The sequence below is a fragment of the Erythrolamprus reginae genome, chromosome 1, assembly GCF_031021105.1.
Source record: "Erythrolamprus reginae isolate rEryReg1 chromosome 1, rEryReg1.hap1, whole genome shotgun sequence".
NCBI classification, from domain to species: domain Eukaryota; kingdom Metazoa; phylum Chordata; class Lepidosauria; order Squamata; family Dipsadidae; genus Erythrolamprus; species Erythrolamprus reginae.
This window is the reverse complement of record NC_091950.1, coordinates 389,171,805-389,189,902: the sequence shown is the minus strand read 5'-3', so window position 1 is coordinate 389,189,902 and position 18,098 is coordinate 389,171,805. Positions and strand designations below refer to the sequence as shown.

The 18,098-nt window shown below is 38.7% G+C and overlaps 1 protein-coding gene across 1 annotated transcript; it reads right to left on the bottom strand.

The window, feature by feature from the left end:
* Window positions 1–2,205: 2,205 nt before the first annotated feature.
* Window positions 2,206–17,118, bottom strand: DNAJC27 (DnaJ heat shock protein family (Hsp40) member C27). The gene is made up of 9 exons (XM_070734870.1): window positions 16,827–17,118; window positions 9,817–9,899; window positions 9,101–9,170; window positions 8,153–8,317; window positions 7,928–8,050; window positions 6,858–7,018; window positions 5,033–5,336; window positions 4,411–4,932; window positions 2,206–4,298 (listed from the first exon to the last, which is right to left on the bottom strand). The coding sequence occupies exons 1-7, from the start codon at window positions 16,902–16,904 to the stop codon at window positions 5,204–5,206; spliced, it is 813 nt and encodes a 270-aa protein (XP_070590971.1). The 5' UTR covers window positions 16,905–17,118; the 3' UTR covers window positions 2,206–4,298; window positions 4,411–4,932; window positions 5,033–5,203.
* Between the last annotated feature and the right edge of the window lie 980 nt (window positions 17,119–18,098).

The following is an 18,098-nucleotide window of genomic DNA, read 5'->3' as shown; positions in this document are numbered from 1 at the left end:
CAGTTAGTTTACAGCCATATTCATTATCTTATCTATTATTAATACCAATACTTAACATATCTAATATTAAACTTTAACTGTTATTGCACAAAACATTTGTACCCAGACGACACACTGTTTAATGAAGGAATATTTGTATTAAAATAAAGAAAAAATATATAAAAAATATCAAGCTAAGCCTTCTTACTCCACTTGTTTCAAGTGAAACAATAAAATATGATGTGTGGTAGAAGTTTCATCACAGATGGCAAAATGAAATGGCACACATCATGTTGTATAGTTTCACTTGAAACAAGTGGAATAATGAGTTGAAATATGATGTGTCTCAAAGCTGTCAGCAAATATAGCACAAAATGAAAGCTATTTTGAAAAATCTCTGTTTCCCAATAATATATTGCTTAGAATGCTGTTTCTCAAAATAGGTCTGTATGCTTCTGACTATAGCAGCACCCAGTGGTCACTGCAGTATATTTAGTATACTTTTTTCCACCTAGAAAATGTGTTCTTTCGTGGTGTAATATAGGACTTGCACTCCACAAAGCATTTCAGCACCAAGACAAACTTCCAATCCCCCCACCCCTTCATTGGATAAACCGATTACTGAATGTCCACAGTTCCAGAATAGTTAGAAATGTATGCATGTAGACTTGTAACCCAGCCATCTTTGAAACAGCTATCAAAGATCATGTGCTTATCTCTTGTTCTCAGATTTCTTGGCTGGTGGGGGAGGGGGAGAAATGATCTTGACATTTGGTATTTAAAAAAAAAACCAGATCTGGAAAATGAATAGTCATGGTAGACTGAAATTGCAGGGCTACCATGCTGTTGACGTTTCAGCCAAGTGTAGATTTAATTACAGAATGCAGATGGGAAGTCAGGTTTTAATTTAAGGAAACCCCAAGCTCAATAATGTTCATAAAATAACTGTAAAAAGCAGGTAGATGGTTTTAGGTTAGCACTCATTCAAACTAATGCAAACTAATGCCATAATTCTAACAGGCAGAACGGTATACAGGGCTCTCGGTCCCAGTTAAATATTTTTTAAATGACTAACTGATGCTGTAGATTTGATAGAGATTTCAAACACATAAGGCCTTTGACAGAACAGCAAGTGGGAGTGGACAGTGTGATGTTTTCAGTTAAAGATCATCTATGCCTACAGGCATTTTCTTTAAATGATAACCTGCCAAATAATAGAGATAATTCAAATTCACATACTCCAGCAGAAAGTCTAGCAGTCTGAACAACAGAAATTATATTTTTTGGGGGGGTGGGGAGGAATCTTGCTATTATGTAACTGAAGCTTAACTACCTTCAGTTATATTAGTTCCTTTTTTTCCAGAAGCAAAGGCTGCACTAGGCAATGCTTTTTGCACAGAAATGTTTGTGCGTTTTAAATAAAGACTGCAATTAAAGGAGGCATGCCCAAGGGACAACAGCAGCAGCAAAATGTTGGGTTTCATGTGCCTTGCTGATTGTGCCCCCCTGTACTAGAAATCACAACAAGCTGCTGTCCAAATATTCAGGATAGGACAGGATCTGAGCTATCTGTTACCTTTCCAATATTCCATGTTCCGCTCTATAAATACAGTACTTTTGCTTCAGTTAAGATGGCATTTTGCTGCCCTTTAATAGAGATTAGAAAGAACTTGTTTCAAAGAACTTCCCACAGTAGTTGTCTTGAAGGTGAGTTTTCCTCAAAGGCTTTGAGCTATTCGCTCATAAATACATCCACCAAATTATGTAATTTGAAAATTAATGTAAAGGATGGCAGCTATTTTAAAATAAAGTTAATGCAATATAATTACATTCACAGCAATTTTACAAATTCCCAATTATACAATGTGCTATTTTAACCTTTCTGTGGTACTCCTTTTCCATTTGGCGGAAGAGCACAAGTAAGTGGAGAAAGGGAAATTAAACTGTCTTGTAAGGAGAAGTGGTCAGTTTCGTAAACCTCATTCTCAAAGATACCTATTATTTGAAATAATCATGTATTGTATGTACAGGAGAAAGAAGAATCCTAGATTACCAGAAAAGCCTGCAGCTTCTTATATATCTAAACTGTTACATCCGATAAGCTACCGATATAAGAGTAGGGTGGAGAACTAGACATGGAATTTCAAGATTGAAGAGCTTATCAAGAGTTGCTTCTTAAGACACACTTGGACATGATTGATGTAAAACATTATAGACAAAACCAGGTCACAAAAAAGTGCAAGTTTATGAATATACAGCATATCCGGTAGCTTAAAAGAATTTGACATTACAAAGCATTCACAGCAACCAGAAGACTAAATATCACTTCAAGAATACAGGAAAGAAGGGACTATTATTGAAGAAATGCACAGAAACAGATCAGCTCAAACAACTAAGGCTTAAAGTTCATATAGACACATACACAAAGAGCAATGTGTATTTTATATTCATACACTGCAGAGTATGCTTTTATTTTGGCTGTGAAGAGTCTTACATGTACATCCTGAGAATGCGGTCTCTTTCCTTGGCTCAAAGAACTCATAGAAGGCATACAGAGGAACATTCTCGAAACCTTCTCAAAACTGGAACCTTGTGGTGACCTGATGGTTATTTTCCTCAATTAATATGTACTTGCAGGTACAACTGCTGTCCTCTTAGCACACTCCCAAAGGTGTGTCCCTCCCATACCTTCCAATACACAATGTAATACAGTTGCCAATCCTTATGGTCCTCCACAGGGCACTGCATAAACAGAATCACAGAGTGATCAAGGCACACCACTATCTTAACTTCTTGTACTATGTTGAGATGTTCTAAAGAGCAACGGGCAAGGTATAACTGCACATCACAACTGCTGTGTTACATTTGACCATTGGAAAAATCAGCTAAATGGCTGAAACATAGTTGCATTCATATTTCTCAACATATAAAAGAGCTGTTTTCCAAAAGTTCTTAAATTTTAGTTTAATGAAGTCTAAGATCTTCAATATTTGGGACTACTATATATTCTTTGTAAACTCAAGAAGGGGGGGGTTGGCAACTCACCCATTTGTTCATAAGGCATTTTTTTTCTCTTTTGCCAGATGATGTGCTGTGATCCTTAGAAAGGTTAAAAAAATTCAATAATTTGTATCCTAAATTAGATCAGTTCTGGAGCAAATCCACGCCAGAGGCTGTGTTCTAGGTAGTGAAAACCTATTTCTATGATCTACAGGCCAGCACAAATTCCAGAAAAGAGTTAAAGTATTGCTTAATAGTTATCATTTTGCCTGAATATTCTTTCAACAAAAATTCCAAGAAGCACTTATCAATACAGCTGGGTTTTCTTCATTTCTTTCTTTGGAATAGCATCATACCACATCCCACCCCTAACTTAATGCCCATTTAATTTTAGAACTATGAATATGCTATGAACATTGTTCCTTTCTGTAATTGGAGTAATAGTGTTATTTATATGGAGTTCCTGTATCATTTGGTAGGAAATTATTTGTTTGTATTACTTTTAAGTTTACTTCTAGGACAAGTGCGTAAGCTGTTCAGAAAATAGCAATAGTGCTTAGACTTATATACTGCTTCACAGTGCTTTACAGCCCTCTCTAAGCGGTTTACAGCGTCAGCATATTGCCCCCAACAATCTGGGTCCTCATTTTACCGACCTCGGAAGGATGGAAGGATGAGTCAACCTTGAGCCAGTGAGATTCGAACTGCCCAATTGCTGGCAGTCAACAATCAGCAGAAGTAGCCTGCAGTATTGCACTCTAACCCCTGTGCCCCCACGGCTCATCACAACAATGGCATATAAATCAAATAAATAAATAAATATGTTCATATTAGTCATGAAACGAACAAGCTTTTTCCTTTTTCCCTTCCCTTCTTCCCTCATTTATGGTAATTTACAATTGAGGAGAAAGCGAGAACAAATTAAGACAAATTAAGTTTCTTTGTGATTGAATCCCTCATCTGGTGAAGGCTACATTCCTTGCCAGGGCCAGAGAGTTTCAAAGTACAGTAATACCTTGTCTTACGAACCTAATTGGTTCCAGGGGGAGGTTCGTAAGATGAAAAGTTTGTAAGACGAAACATTGTTTCCCATAGGAAACAATGTAAAATCCATTAATCCATGCAGGGGGGGGGGAAAAACCGCCAAAAAACGCCGCCGCCCGGCTGTCACCTTTTAAAACAGCTGGGGGGGGCTTCTCAGCAGCCTCCCGAAGCCGAACGCCAAACCCGAACTTCCGGGTTCGGCATTCGGGAGGCTGCTGGGAAGCCCCCTGGCTGTTTTAAAAGGTGACAGCCAGGCCGCGGGGCTTCCCAGTGGCCTCCCGAACGCCGAACCCGGAAGTTCGGCAAAAGTTCGGGTTCGGGAGGCCGCTGGGAAGCCGCGCCGCCCGTCTGTCAGCTTTTAAAACAGCCGGGGGGCTTCCCAGCAGCCTCCCGAACGCCGAACCCGGAAGTTTGGGTTTGGCGTTCGTAAGACAAAAAAAGTTCGTAAGAAGAGGCAAAAATTTTCTGAACCCCAGGTTCGTATTTCGGGTTCTTCGTAAGATGAAGGGTTCGTATCTTGAGGTACCACTGTATACACAAACACTCCTAGAATAATATGACTCGAATAATGAGCAAATCAACTTACCACCTAACTCATTTTTTAAAAAGTACTACCTGTCCCATCAACTCCCAGTCGCTACTAGTGCTTAGCCCCACGGCTATTATGCTATTATTTTTCCCATTTTTATTTGCAAAAGCAGGAGTACTTTAGCCACTTAGTAATGAAGTGGCTCAAAGAATATGAGTGGATAAAGTCATTTCTAGTGTAGGACAAAGAGGAACAACGAAGTGCTTAATTAGAGGCTGAATATCAGCATCGTTTGGAAGAAAATAATGTGCAATATCGAAACAAGTGATTTAAATAGAAGTAACATATTTTAGAGTCATCTCACTCCACGGCCAACTTTTCTGCAGGGGAAAAGAAAGGACAGGATATTACCGTTGTTACTATTACTGAGGCATTCAGATGGGTTTGGAAGTCCACTTCAGAGAAGTCTACTATACTGACCTATTCGTAGTAGAACAGAAAACAGCTTTGGGAATAAATGGTGATGGAAAATTGCCTTTAGGTATTTTTCTGTGACTTGCTTCTTTTGTCTTTTGCAGGAGGCAATCCTTGATGCCTCTCTCGGAATAGGCATATCACTTGCTACTGGTGAAAGCCGCATTTTCTTGTGTTTTACTTGATGTTTTTGAGCAAGGCAGTCCGTGCATTCACCACAGCCTTGAAGGCGTCCTCACTACCTGGAGCCATACACTTATCTGGGTGGAGGAGCACTGCCAACTTTCGATAGGCCTTGTTTACTTCATCCCTGCAGAGCAAGAGAGAAAGAGATAATAGAAGAGTGCGATGTAATGGGTCTATTTATAGAATGATAAATCTTAAAATGTAGGTCTTTCAACTACTGAAGTTTACCGAAGTATTAAAACTAATTGAATGGCACCAACAAAGAACTACAATTATTATTCATTTCGGTTAACCAGGTAAATAGAATTCTAATCAAACAGAAAAATGAAACTGAATTTGCAGTTATATTCAGAACTTAAAGGTCATTGTAGCTTCATTTATTAATTATTATTATTATTATTTATTATTATTTATTTGATTTGTATGCCGCCCCTCTCTGAAGACTCGGGGCAGCACACAACAGTAATAAAAACAATATACTGTAGTAGTGGAACAAATCTAATATTAAAAAACATATAAAACCCTATCATTATTTAAAAAACCAAACAGCACATTCATACCAAACATAAAACAAAGTACTGTATAAAAAAGCCTGGGGGAAAGGTGTCTCAACTCCCCCATGCCTGGCGGTATAAGTGAGTCTTGAGTAGTTAGTTATTTACATTTATTTATTTACATTCATCTCCTGCATTGCTCTACTGCAGTACTTCCCAGCCTTGGCAACTTGAAGATATTTGGACTTCAACTCCCAGAATTCCCCAGCCAGCGAATGCAGGCTGGGGGATTGTGGGAGTTGAAGTCCAGATATCTTCAAATTGTCAAGGTTGGGAAACACTGCTCTACTGTACGCGCTTAATTCCAGACATAGAATTACCATAGTTTCAGACAGAGCCGGGGTGGCGCAGCAGGTAGAGTGCTGTACTGCAGGCCACTGAAGCTGACTGTAGATCTGTAGGTCAGCAGTAGGTCAGCAGTTCAAATCTTATCACCGGCTCAAGGTTGACTCAGCCTTCCGAGGTGGGCAGAATGAGGTTCTGGATTATAGGGGCAATATGCTGGCTCTGTTAAAAAGTGCTATTGCTAACATGTTGTAAGCCGCCCTGAGTCTAAGGAGAAGGGCGGCATTAAAAAATTGAATAAAAATTGAATAAATAAATAAATTTGTCATAGACAGTACTCCCTCCATTCTCTCAGTTCACAAGAAAGGGCTGAATCCTGAACAATGCCAACTGACGTGGTCAATGGATACTGGAACTGTTACATCCATTAGAAGTCATACGGGGGGAAAAGAGGGCTAGGGTAAATAGCTAGTTGTTGTGAAGATGCATTCTGGCCAAATGTCTCTTATGCTATACATAAACATTTGCTGTAAATTAGAAGATATTTTACCTTACATTTCTAAATTCAGAGCTTCACCATACCTATCCTATTCTTTCTAGTCCAACTCTTACCTTATCTATCTATCTATCTATCTATCTATCTATCTATCTATCTATCTATCTTTCATTTATTTGTTTGTTTGTTTGTTTATTAGATTTGTATGCCGTCCCTCTCCGAAGACTCGGAGCAGCTCACAACAGCAAATTTGCTCATTTCTACACCGGCAGCGATTATTTATTTTGTAAAGGTTGAGTCCTTTTATTACCTTGTGGCTCCTGGTTTGACACCCAACATATCCCAGCTATCCTTGCTGTTGCGAATCCTCCGGATGGTGTCTACTTGCTCCTTAGTGAAACTGTTGCTTGCGCTGGTTATGGGGCGCTTCCCACCATTATCACATAAATCAACAATAGCCGAGTAGAAAGTCTGCAAGCACAGGGAAGGCAAAGTTACAAAGTTCTTGTATCTGCCCATGGCTCAGCAATGTTTATTTCATCAAGGAGATCAACGTCCAAATCATTTTCTTTGCCTTTAACAGATCATTCTATTGCCTCAAACTCAGAAATCTTGAGAAAGGAAATGACCTATAGATTTTTAATCTTACAAGCAGAAAATCTTTAAATGCAGAAGCATACACGGCGCCTACTCTACTAAGTGCTTTCTTAATTTATTTTCAATTGGAATACTGTGCCATGTGCCTTCAGATCATCCATTAGATTAATTCTCGCATATTGAAACAATCTCTTGCACCATTTGTTCTTGCTTTTTTTAATAACATAACTTTATGTTATAAATATAACATAAAGACTAAAGGGAGGTAATTAATTTAAAATTCCTTAGAAAACTTGGGAGAACATTGCATATGCAGAGAGAATAAATGAGAATTTGCCAGTAAAAAATGAGAGACCTTAGGACATTTCAAGTCAAGAAAAGGTATTGCTAGTTTCAAAAAGATACAAGAAAATACAAAATATTTTACCAAAAATGCCTTAAGAATGAAAAGTGAAAAATGACAGAAAAGCATCTGCATTCATGACTGGAAATATTTCTGGCATGTTTTTAATCATGCCTCCAAACAATGTTTCATATGACTTGCAGCAAGTCAAAGTAACCATGTTTAAAGGGGAAAAAATCAACAGCATTTCATTTTGTGTAACATGATGAAGATTTACAAAAGCAGACAAAATAGTTGCTTACAAAAACATTTTAGAGAGAAAGCAAATTCTCATTAGGAATAATTCAGTCAAGGATGTCTAGATTACAAAGCACAAATCATCACACTTCAAGGGGAAAAAGATGCAGTAGGACTGCCTTGTTCTGCACTGTAGATTTTACCTGGAACATTTCATTAATTCCTTCTCCAGTCTGGGCAGAAGTTTCAAAATAAAAAAAGCCTCTGCTTTCTGCCCATACTCGCCCTTCACTTTCATCCACACAGCGCAACTTGCCACAATCAATCTGAAACAAAAATGAAAGAAGAGTCTAATCCCAATTATTTATATGTTCGGCCTTAACCCTTCAAGCATTTAAGGAACATGAGTTTTCTATGCCAGTCTTTACCTTATTGGCACAAACCACAAAAACTATGTTTTCCATGTTTCCATGTGGTCCAAGTTCTTGCTTCATCTCAGCAAGCCATAAGTCAAGGCCATCAAATGATTCCTTTTGCCCAACATCATACACTAGCATTACACCCTGAGTGTCTTTGTAAAATTCATTGCGAACCTAATTTAAGGCAGAAATAATGCAGGTGAATTTGAGAGACCAATAGACAGTTCTAGAAAAGTGACTCAATCTATAAATAAGGAGCTTAAATTGGGCAAATAAGGAGCTTAAATTGGGCAAATTTCTGACCATTTATGTGCAACTGCAGAAAATAATATGTGCATTACCCATGAACAAGTCAAACTTTGCAGTACATACTGGTGCACGAATAACAAATATTTTCCATTTAGCACGCATTAGTTGACAAAAGCCAGCTAATTATTACATTACAGTATTACAACTCACACAGAGCTGCAAGTGTTCAGTTAAAAAAAAACTTGGATACAATTTTGGTGTAATGTACAGATTATGGGGCTGTATTTCAGTGATTATTTTAACAAATAAAGTGTACTTGCATGCTATGACCACCAACAACTACAGTTTAACCATTCATTCTCCTTCCGAACAACACAACTACAAACCACTCATTCTTGGCTTATTTTCTGCTAGCAGTTGGACTCAGTACAATTACTATTAATGAGGGGCAAAAAACCCAGAGAATGGATCGGATCCAACTTTACTTTAAGTCATAGACTGGGTAAAATCAGAAATAATCACCAGGCCAAGTTTGCATCTAAATTATAAATCATGATTTATATCCCACAGTGCCTAGGTTCACACATTAGACTAAGACCAAATAACGTATAATTTAGTGTACTGTCTGAACTCTGGTACATAGCATTTTAGCATCTTTTTGCGTAATTTATTCCGTCCTCAGTGCTGAAAAGCCATCACCTTTCTTACCTCGTAAAAGAAGGAGTGTCCAGCCATGTCAAAGATATTCACTTTGATTTCTCGGTCTCTAATTTGCACTCTAAAAGGAAAAGAGTCCTAAGATGCAAGTATGGGCACTCTAAAGAATATTTTTGATGTTACTAAACTAGCATTAATAAGTATCACATTATGACAGTTGTGCCACGAGTAAAGTTAAAGCATTGGTATAGTTATAAAAAGACAGAGGAAAAAGATTCAGGATTAATTTAAGACAAGATGTAATAATTAAATAATCAACAAGAGGAGATACAAGAACTATCAAATAGGACACAGTAACATCACCGTAAAGACTTGATTGAGTCTTCGGAGAGGGGCAGCATACAAGTCTAATAAATTATTATTATTATTATTATTATTATTATTATTATTATTATTAATGATCAGAGTTTTAATAATTTTCCATTCCATACACAAAAATACTTGCAGGGAAACATTTATTGGCCTCATATTATATGCAATGGGATGTCATTGCATATAATGTGAAACATCAACTTCAAAACTGAGGTTTTGAATCATCATCAACTTCAAAATTGATATTTCTACCAATAGCAGAGCCGAAAAACTACAAATGATTGTGATGGATGAACAATCAAGAGCATTTTTCATCTCTCGCATGTATACCTTTTAAGTTTAGCTCGCATGTTGTTGTCTGTAGCTACAGTTGGATATAAAAGAAGAGTACTCACTTGGTGACACCATAATCAATTCCAATTGTTGCAAGATATTTGGGCACAAATCTCTTCTCACAGTACCGCTTGATAATGCAACTCTAAAAAGTTTGTTTAAAAAAAATCTGTTATATTCAGTCCAGTCTGTGCTCGGTTTTTCATAACTAATTCTAATCAAAATATTTTTTAAAAACTGATATGTATATCTAGCAATTAAGTAAATACAGTAGTAGTGCAATTCAAATAAATATAGCAGCAATAAACATAAAATAAAAGCAGGTTTAAGTTGTAATTAAGTATTAATATTTTTTTATTACCGTCAACTACCAGTCAACACAAAACAGATTACATATATAAATCTAATAATTAACTATGAAATAAATAAATACACATTACATGACAAAATGCAGCCCCATTTAAAGAAACAGAGCTTCTCTGAATCTGAAATAAATATTTGTAAATAATATTGAGCAGGGAATCTGGTTTGATGTGGGGTTATGAACTCAAGGTTGGATTCAGAATAAAACAGTACAGTATAACAAAAACAACTGCTAGATGTCTATTTTAATGGCTCCTAAGTAAATATAATTTTATTTCCTACTCAAAACATTGTACAGGTATATTCCAGTTTTTATCATTCATATTACAGGCCAGTGATGGTTCCCATGCCAAAAAAGGGGAGGTCAATTGTGTGTATGCCCACACTCATAATTCCATATGCCCCCCTATGGATGCACGCGTGACTCACCTCCAGCTTCCGGCATGTGGTGGCACGCCCATTTTTTGCTCTGCCCAGGCTTCAGTGCCTTTCTAGGAGCTTGGGGAGGGCACAAATGACCTTCCCCACTCCCATAGAGGCCCTCCAGAGACCAGAAATGGCCCATTTCTCAACTTGGCCCATGGTCCATTTCTGGTCTCCAAAGGGTCTCCATGGGTGAAAAGCCATTTTTGCCTTCCTCAAGCTCCCAGAAAGGCTCTGGAGCTTTTCAGAGCTCCCCAGGATCCTAGATACACTCTGGAGAGCAAAAAATGGGCCATCCTCACCCCCTCCGAAAGCTGGAAACAGCTTGTTTCCTGACTCCCAGTGGGCCCAGAAGACCTGTTGGCCGGCACGCGCATGCACGCTAAACCTGAACTTGTGTGCCCACCAATATGGCTCCGCGTGCCACTTGTAGCACGTGTGCCATAGGCTCACCATCACTGTTATAGGCAGTGCCATCAGCTTACTGTATAGCAAGTACAGAATAGAATTTCATTTATTTTACAAAGAGATAGCATAGATGTTTTCACAGGATATAATGCATCCTGCTATCCATATAGAAAAGAAAGATTAGAATTGCAATTAAAAAGGCCTCAGGCGTAGTCGTTTTTATCTGGAATTTGGAATGTTGTATCAACAGACATAGTACCCATGAGAGATTGGGCGGCACAGAAGTCAAATAAATAAATAGTATAGGTAGTCCTCAACTTACTCAAGTTCATTCAGTGATGGTTCAAAGTTACAGCACTGAAAAATGTGACTTTTGACTGTGACTTTGTTTTTCACAGTTACAACCTGTACAGGATCCCCATAGTCATGTGATCAAATTTCAGATAGCGATAGCATTATAGCAATTAGACTTATATACTGGTTCATAGTGCTTTTACAGCCCTCTCTAAGCGGTTTACACAATCAGCATATTTGCCCCCAACAATCTGGGTCCACCTCAAAAGGATGGAAGGCTGAGCCAACCTTGAGCCGGTGGTGAGATATGAACTGCTGAACTACAGCTAGCAGTTCACTGAAGTAGCCTGTAGTGCTGCACTCCAACCATTGCGCCATCCCGGCTCATTTCTTGGCAGTGGACTCATAACAGTTGAACTGTCCAAGAGACATGTGTTCATCTGTTGTGACCTTCTTACAAAGAAAGTCAATGGGGAAGCCATAGGTGGCACAGTGGGCAGAGTGCAGTACTGCAGGCCACTGAAGCTGACTGTAGATCTGCAGGTCAGCGGTTCAACTCTCATCACCGGCTCAAGGTTGACTCAGCCTTCCATCCTTCCGAGATGGATAAAATGAGGACCCGGATTGTGGAGGCAATATGCTGGCTCTGTTAAAAAGTGCTACTGCTAATATGTTGTAAGCCACCCTGAGTCTAAGGAGAAAAGCGGCATAAAAAGATCAAATAAACATATATCCATCCTAAGATAAAATACCAAAAATAGTATAAGGGCAGACTAGATGGATCATGAGGTCTTTTTCTGCCATCAGTCTTCTATGTTTCTATGTTTCAAATAAATAAATATTCATTTGACAGCCGCATTACTAAACGACTGCAGCGATTCAACTGAACTGTGGCAAGCAAGTTGTAAAAGGGGGCAAAATTCACTCAACACATTTCTCACTTAACAATCTGAATTTGGGGCTCAATTGTAGTCGTATGTCGAAGACTACCTCTGCGTTCAAAATACAGCCAATCAGTCAGCTGCCCAAATCCGGCCAACCTACTTGATTCATTAACCACCTTGAGCCATTCGTCATTTTTACTCTGCTCACAGACTAAAACAGAGATCTTCTCTCATTCAACCCTTATCTGGCAGGAGCCATTCCATCATTCTACAGGAATAGAGGGGGGAGAGAGGGGGAGAAAGAAAGCAGGACTGTTCTGCCAGCAAGCCTGAGAGATAAGCAACTGTTTCCCTTCCAACTTGTCACTATATAAATAGTGAATGAGTGTTTTTGGGTTTGTTTTTGCACTGTTTGCTCTTCTCGGCTAGGATATCTTCCAGACAGCAGGGAACGGTTATACGGTATTACTGGTCTTTATAATCTACAGTGAGTCCTCATCTTATGCTCAAATTCCTGTTGCTAAGTGAGACATCATTTCTAAACTGAATCGTTGCAATTGACTAAGTCAATAACACAATTGTTAGGTGAATCTGGCTTTCCTCTATTGATTTTGCTTGTCGGAAAGTCACAAAAAATGATTGCATGACCCTGGGGTACTGTAACTATCATAAATATGACGAGCATCTGAATTGTGATCGCATGACCATGGGGATGCTGCAAAAGTTGTGAGTGTTAAAAACAGTCGTCATGTTTTTCAATGCTGTTGAATCTGTTTGCTTTGAATAGTTGCTGAGGAATTGTTGCAAGTCGAAGACTACTTGTACATTGGAATATTCTTTCCTTCCTTCCCTCCCTCCCTCCCTCCTTCCTATTTATAAGCTGGCCATCTTCTGACCGACTCAGGGCAGCGTACAACAGTAAAACAATATACAAAACTAAAACCCCAATATTTAAAAAGCATTCATCCATCTACCATTCGTCACTATGGTCCTAGGCCTGCTGGCAAAGCGATGTTTTTAGGCCTTTTGTAAGGCAAAGAGAGTGGGGGCAGTGCAAAACTCTGGGGGGAGTTGGTTCCAAAGGGCCAGAGCCACCACAGGGAAGGCCCTACCTCGCAGCCGCACCAGTCAGCATTGCTTGGCTGACAGCCCAGAGGCCAACTCTGTGTGATCTAATCGGTCACTGGGACGTGTGAGGCAGAAGGCAGTCCTGTAAATAATTTGGTCCTAAGCCATGTAGGGCTTTATAGACGATAACCAACACCTTGAATTGCATTCAGAAACTGAGTGGAAGCCAGTGCAGTTACTATGCCTTACTTGCTAAACTGCCATAATTACCCATGGAGATTCTCAGTCATCCAGGTCATGGTTGTCCCAAAGGTGCTTCTTTTCCAGAGACCACTGGGCTTTCTGGTTTTTCTTTGAAGATGTTCCTCATCCAAGAAGCTTCTTCAGCTCCTGCCTCTGGAAAAAGCACCTTTGGGACTGCTATCATTACCAATCATTGGCCCTGCCTGTTGTGCTCATGAGAGTCCTAATCCAAAACTTCTGGAAGGCATCAGATTCCGAAAGGCTAAAACAACCTAGGATCAAGATGAATAGAATCCAGTCATCGATGTAGACTGCATCTGTTGGCACCTCTTTACATCAAATGTGCCTTCCTAGGATTATATAGCTCTGAATCACATTTTCCTCTACAAATCCAGAATCTCTGCACAGCCCTAACATAAAAGACAACAACTCCCACATGAACTCACATAATTAAAATGAATGGGATTAGAAGGACACGCAAGTGAAATTGTAATAACTATTTTATTTGCAGGATGCCCTGCTCTTAAAGACTAGGCTGGGTATTTGTGTAATAGAGTGATCCTCATTCATTATTATTTATTGAACTATAATTACAAAAAATTTGTGAAGCACTAAAATGTACGTGCATGAATGCTAAGGGTCTGCCATCTCACATATTTCTAGTGAATTACATTAACATTTATACTATCTGTTGCCTATTCAAATTACTCGATTACAATAAAAATCTAAATGTGTGTGTTGTTCCTAACATTTGTTCCACTTTGTTGCAAATTTTGATTATTTCTGTACACTCACTTCAGTTCATATAATGCAGCTATCAGTGTATGATGCACCATGGAAGGTTGATTTTTTTCAGCAGCTTGTCCCAGAGCCTGACAATGATTAGGAGTAAGAAAAGTAACTGGCCCAAGATCACCCCCCCCTGCCTTCTCTGCATGAAAGCAAACTAGAACCTGAGTCTCCTTGCTCCTAATTTAGTTTGAAATTGCTAGAAATTAGAGGAAGTAGGTGCAATAGAGACTGCAGCATTGCTTGTATTCATAATGCTTTTATTCCGGGTACATTTGAGACAGGGAAGTCCAAGTATTAATTCTTTATGTATTTGACTTACGTAATATTTTTATATGACTGTTCATTTACTAAAAACTCCGGTCAGCAAGCAGATAAAAACAGAATAAAACAAGAATCCACTATATAAAATTATGAGGTCAAGTTCCCTTTAAAAAATGCTAATAGAACCTTAATCCACATCAGAGTTCCATTAGTAACCTAGATCATGTTTTCACAGCCTTATGGAAAGGTAGAAATCATAGAAATTACCTGAAGAGCATTGGACTGAAAAAGACAATTCTACCAGTACAGTATAATCTAAGAAGTACATCTAGATCCACCTCTCTATACTTTTAGATAGTAAGTTAAGTACGTATCTGCATTTAGGACCCTTTTTCAATTCCAACAGTATCCAGTGTTGTATTTTCTGATCAAGGAAATCTTTATTTTAATGGAATCTGGATGCTGTACTGCACACACATCAGACAGGGGACAAGTCTCGATTCACTAATAACATTTTCTTATAAATTTAGAGTAATTACCTTCACACACAAGTTGTGATAATAAAAATCTAATATCTTGAATAGGAGCGGAATAAAATTAACAACATTCCACCTTGACAATCTCGCCAAATCACCCAGTCCCATTTGATCTTTTAAGAGGAGTTTGTCAGATTTGACACAATTTATAAGAATTTATAATTTGACGGATTTATAAAACTGTTAATAGCATATTGCATCACATAAATGTTATTTTTATGCTATTAATATACCTTGTGGTGCAACCTGAACAATCTGGAACTGAATACATTCAAAACCATAGAAATGGTGGTAGATTTAGGAGAAACCTGCCCATACTTCCACCTCTTCCAATACTAGACAACATAGTATCAACAGTAGAGACCTTCAAATTCCTAGGTTTGACCATATCACAAGATCTAAAATGAACTGCCTAACATCAAAAACATCATCAGAAAAGCACAACCAAGAATGTTCTTTCTGCATCAACTCTGAAAGCTGATACAATTCTACAGAGGAATTACTGAGTCTGTCATCTGCACCTTTATAACTGTCTGGTTTGGTTCTGCAACCCAACAGGACCGACACAGACTTCAGAGGATAATCAGAACTGCAGAAAAAACAATTGCTATCAACCTGTCTTCCATTGAGGACCTGTATACTGCACGAGTCAAAAAGAGGGCAGAGAAAATATTTACAGACATTTCACATCCTGGACACAAACTGCTTCAACTCCTACCCTCAAAGTGGACGCTATAGAGCACTGCACGCCAGAACAACTAGACGCAAGAACAATTTCCCCCCAAATGCCATCACTCTGCTAAACAAATAATTCCCTCAACACTGTCAACTGGTTCCTAATATGATTTGATTGCTTATTTGTACCTGGAGTGTTGTACCTTATGATTCTTGATGAACTTATCTTTTATGTACATTGAGAGCATATGCACCAAGAGAAATTCCTTGTGTGTCCAAACACACTTGGCCAATAAAAAAATTCTATTCTATTCTATTCTACACTACTCTACTCTATTCTCCGTCAGGCTAAATAATGATACTGAAATAATAAAACAATTTTCTTCGCCAAGTCTTTTAAATGAGAAGCAATTTACCATTTTTTATTTTTATATTAAGCTATGGTGATTTTATATGAGAACTACAATATCTGCTGCTTCCAAACTTCTAATACATTGAATCTGTTTTCAATATTCACCACCAGATATCTGGGTTGCAGGAATCCCCATCTGCATGACCAGCTGATGGCAACCAAGAATTTTGTTTTGCATTTCTTTGCTGTTTCTGGCGACATTCTGGATATTTGCAGCCAAAATATGATAAGATTTAGATGGAAAGCAAGTCAAAAAAAGTTGCCACGGCCTTCACCGAACATACCTTGCAGACTTTACAGGGGGATAAATGTAGTGGTATAATCCCTATCATTTAAGGATTATTTGGCAGGTTGTATCCATTAATTAAACATTAAGTTTAATTGTTTTTAATTTAAAAAAAATAATTGATGATTTGATCGACTATTTTGATATGGGTGGCCACCTAAATTTGGTAAATAAGATAAAAATTAATAATGCATAGCAAAATTTTATGAGGGTCTCAAATACTTTGAATTTTGGAAGCGCCATCATAATAACCTAACTCCTCTACCTCTCTGGAGGGAAAAAAATAAACTACAACGTTCTATTCCACAAACGATCTCCAGTGTCACAACGGCCTAATAAAGCAAAGCGAACTCATTGGTCGACCGGCTTGTCATTCACCTGCCTCGAACCAATAAGGCGCCTCTGCTTCTATTCCCGCCCATTTTACCTTGCCAACCTCGGCGTTACCCATGGAGATTACTTTGATCCTCAACGCCTTGCGCGTTTCTTTCCGTTTCGTCTCCATCCTTAGCGAGCAAGACTGGGAGGAGATAACTCGAAAGCTCACTTCTTTGCCGGGGTCTGAGTAAAACTCAACGGACTCGCGCAAATCACCATCCCAACGCCCCGGCTCCTTGTCCTCACTTCCGTTATCTCCCTCTCCATAAGTCAGTTCAACGAGGCTTAAGTCAAGCCCCGACAAACGCTTCGCGAGTCTTCATGATATCGCGAGAATCATCGAAACGCTGCCGGGCGCTCAATACAAAAAGCAAAGGAAGTCTCGCGAGACCCAATCAGAATGGGCCTTTCGGTAGTCGGGAAAAATCGAGGAATCTGAGGTGTTCCTGCATTAATCGCAGACGCGTTTGACTTCAAAGTTGGTTGTTTCTCGATAAGCTGCTATAGCCTCGTGGCGTTCAGTGCTGTAGTTAGCTGCAATGTATCCTGTTCGTGTATATACTGTACATCTCATTTTGCCTACAATGTCCAGAAATATTTTACTAGAAGAGCCCTCCACTCTCCTCTACTCGTAACAGAATATCCTATGCAACTAGACTTACAATCCTAGGTTTGGAAAGCTTACAACTACGTCGCCTTAAGCACGACCTAAGCATAGCTCATAAAATCATCTGCTGCAACATCCTTCCTGTCAAGGACTACTTGAGCCTCAACCACAAAAACACACGAGCACACAACATACAGTACAAACTTAAAGTAAAACGCACCAAACTCGACTGTAGGAAATATGACTTTAGTAACAGTAGTTGATGCATGGAATTCACTACCAGACTCTAGTATCATCACTTAACCCCCGAAATTTTACCCTTACGCTGTCCCAATTCCTAAGAGGTCAGTAAGGGGCATGCATAAGTGCACCGGCGTGCCTTCTGTCCCCTGTCCTAATGTTTCTCATTTACTAGTATCGTGTATAAATATTGTTATATTTTTGTATACTACCAATATGTACTTGACAAAACAATTTTTTTTTTTCATTTGGTATAGTTCATAAAATTATATACCAAAATGTCCTACATTTTGGTATATGCGACTACTTCATCTTCAACCGCAACAACACACAAGCATGAAATAGATTTAAACTAAATGTCAACTGCTCCAAACTAGTCTGCAAAAAATATGACTTCAGCAATACAGTAATCAACCTCTGGAATGCACTGCCTGACTGGTTTCTACTCCTGACCCCAAAACCTTTAACCTTAGA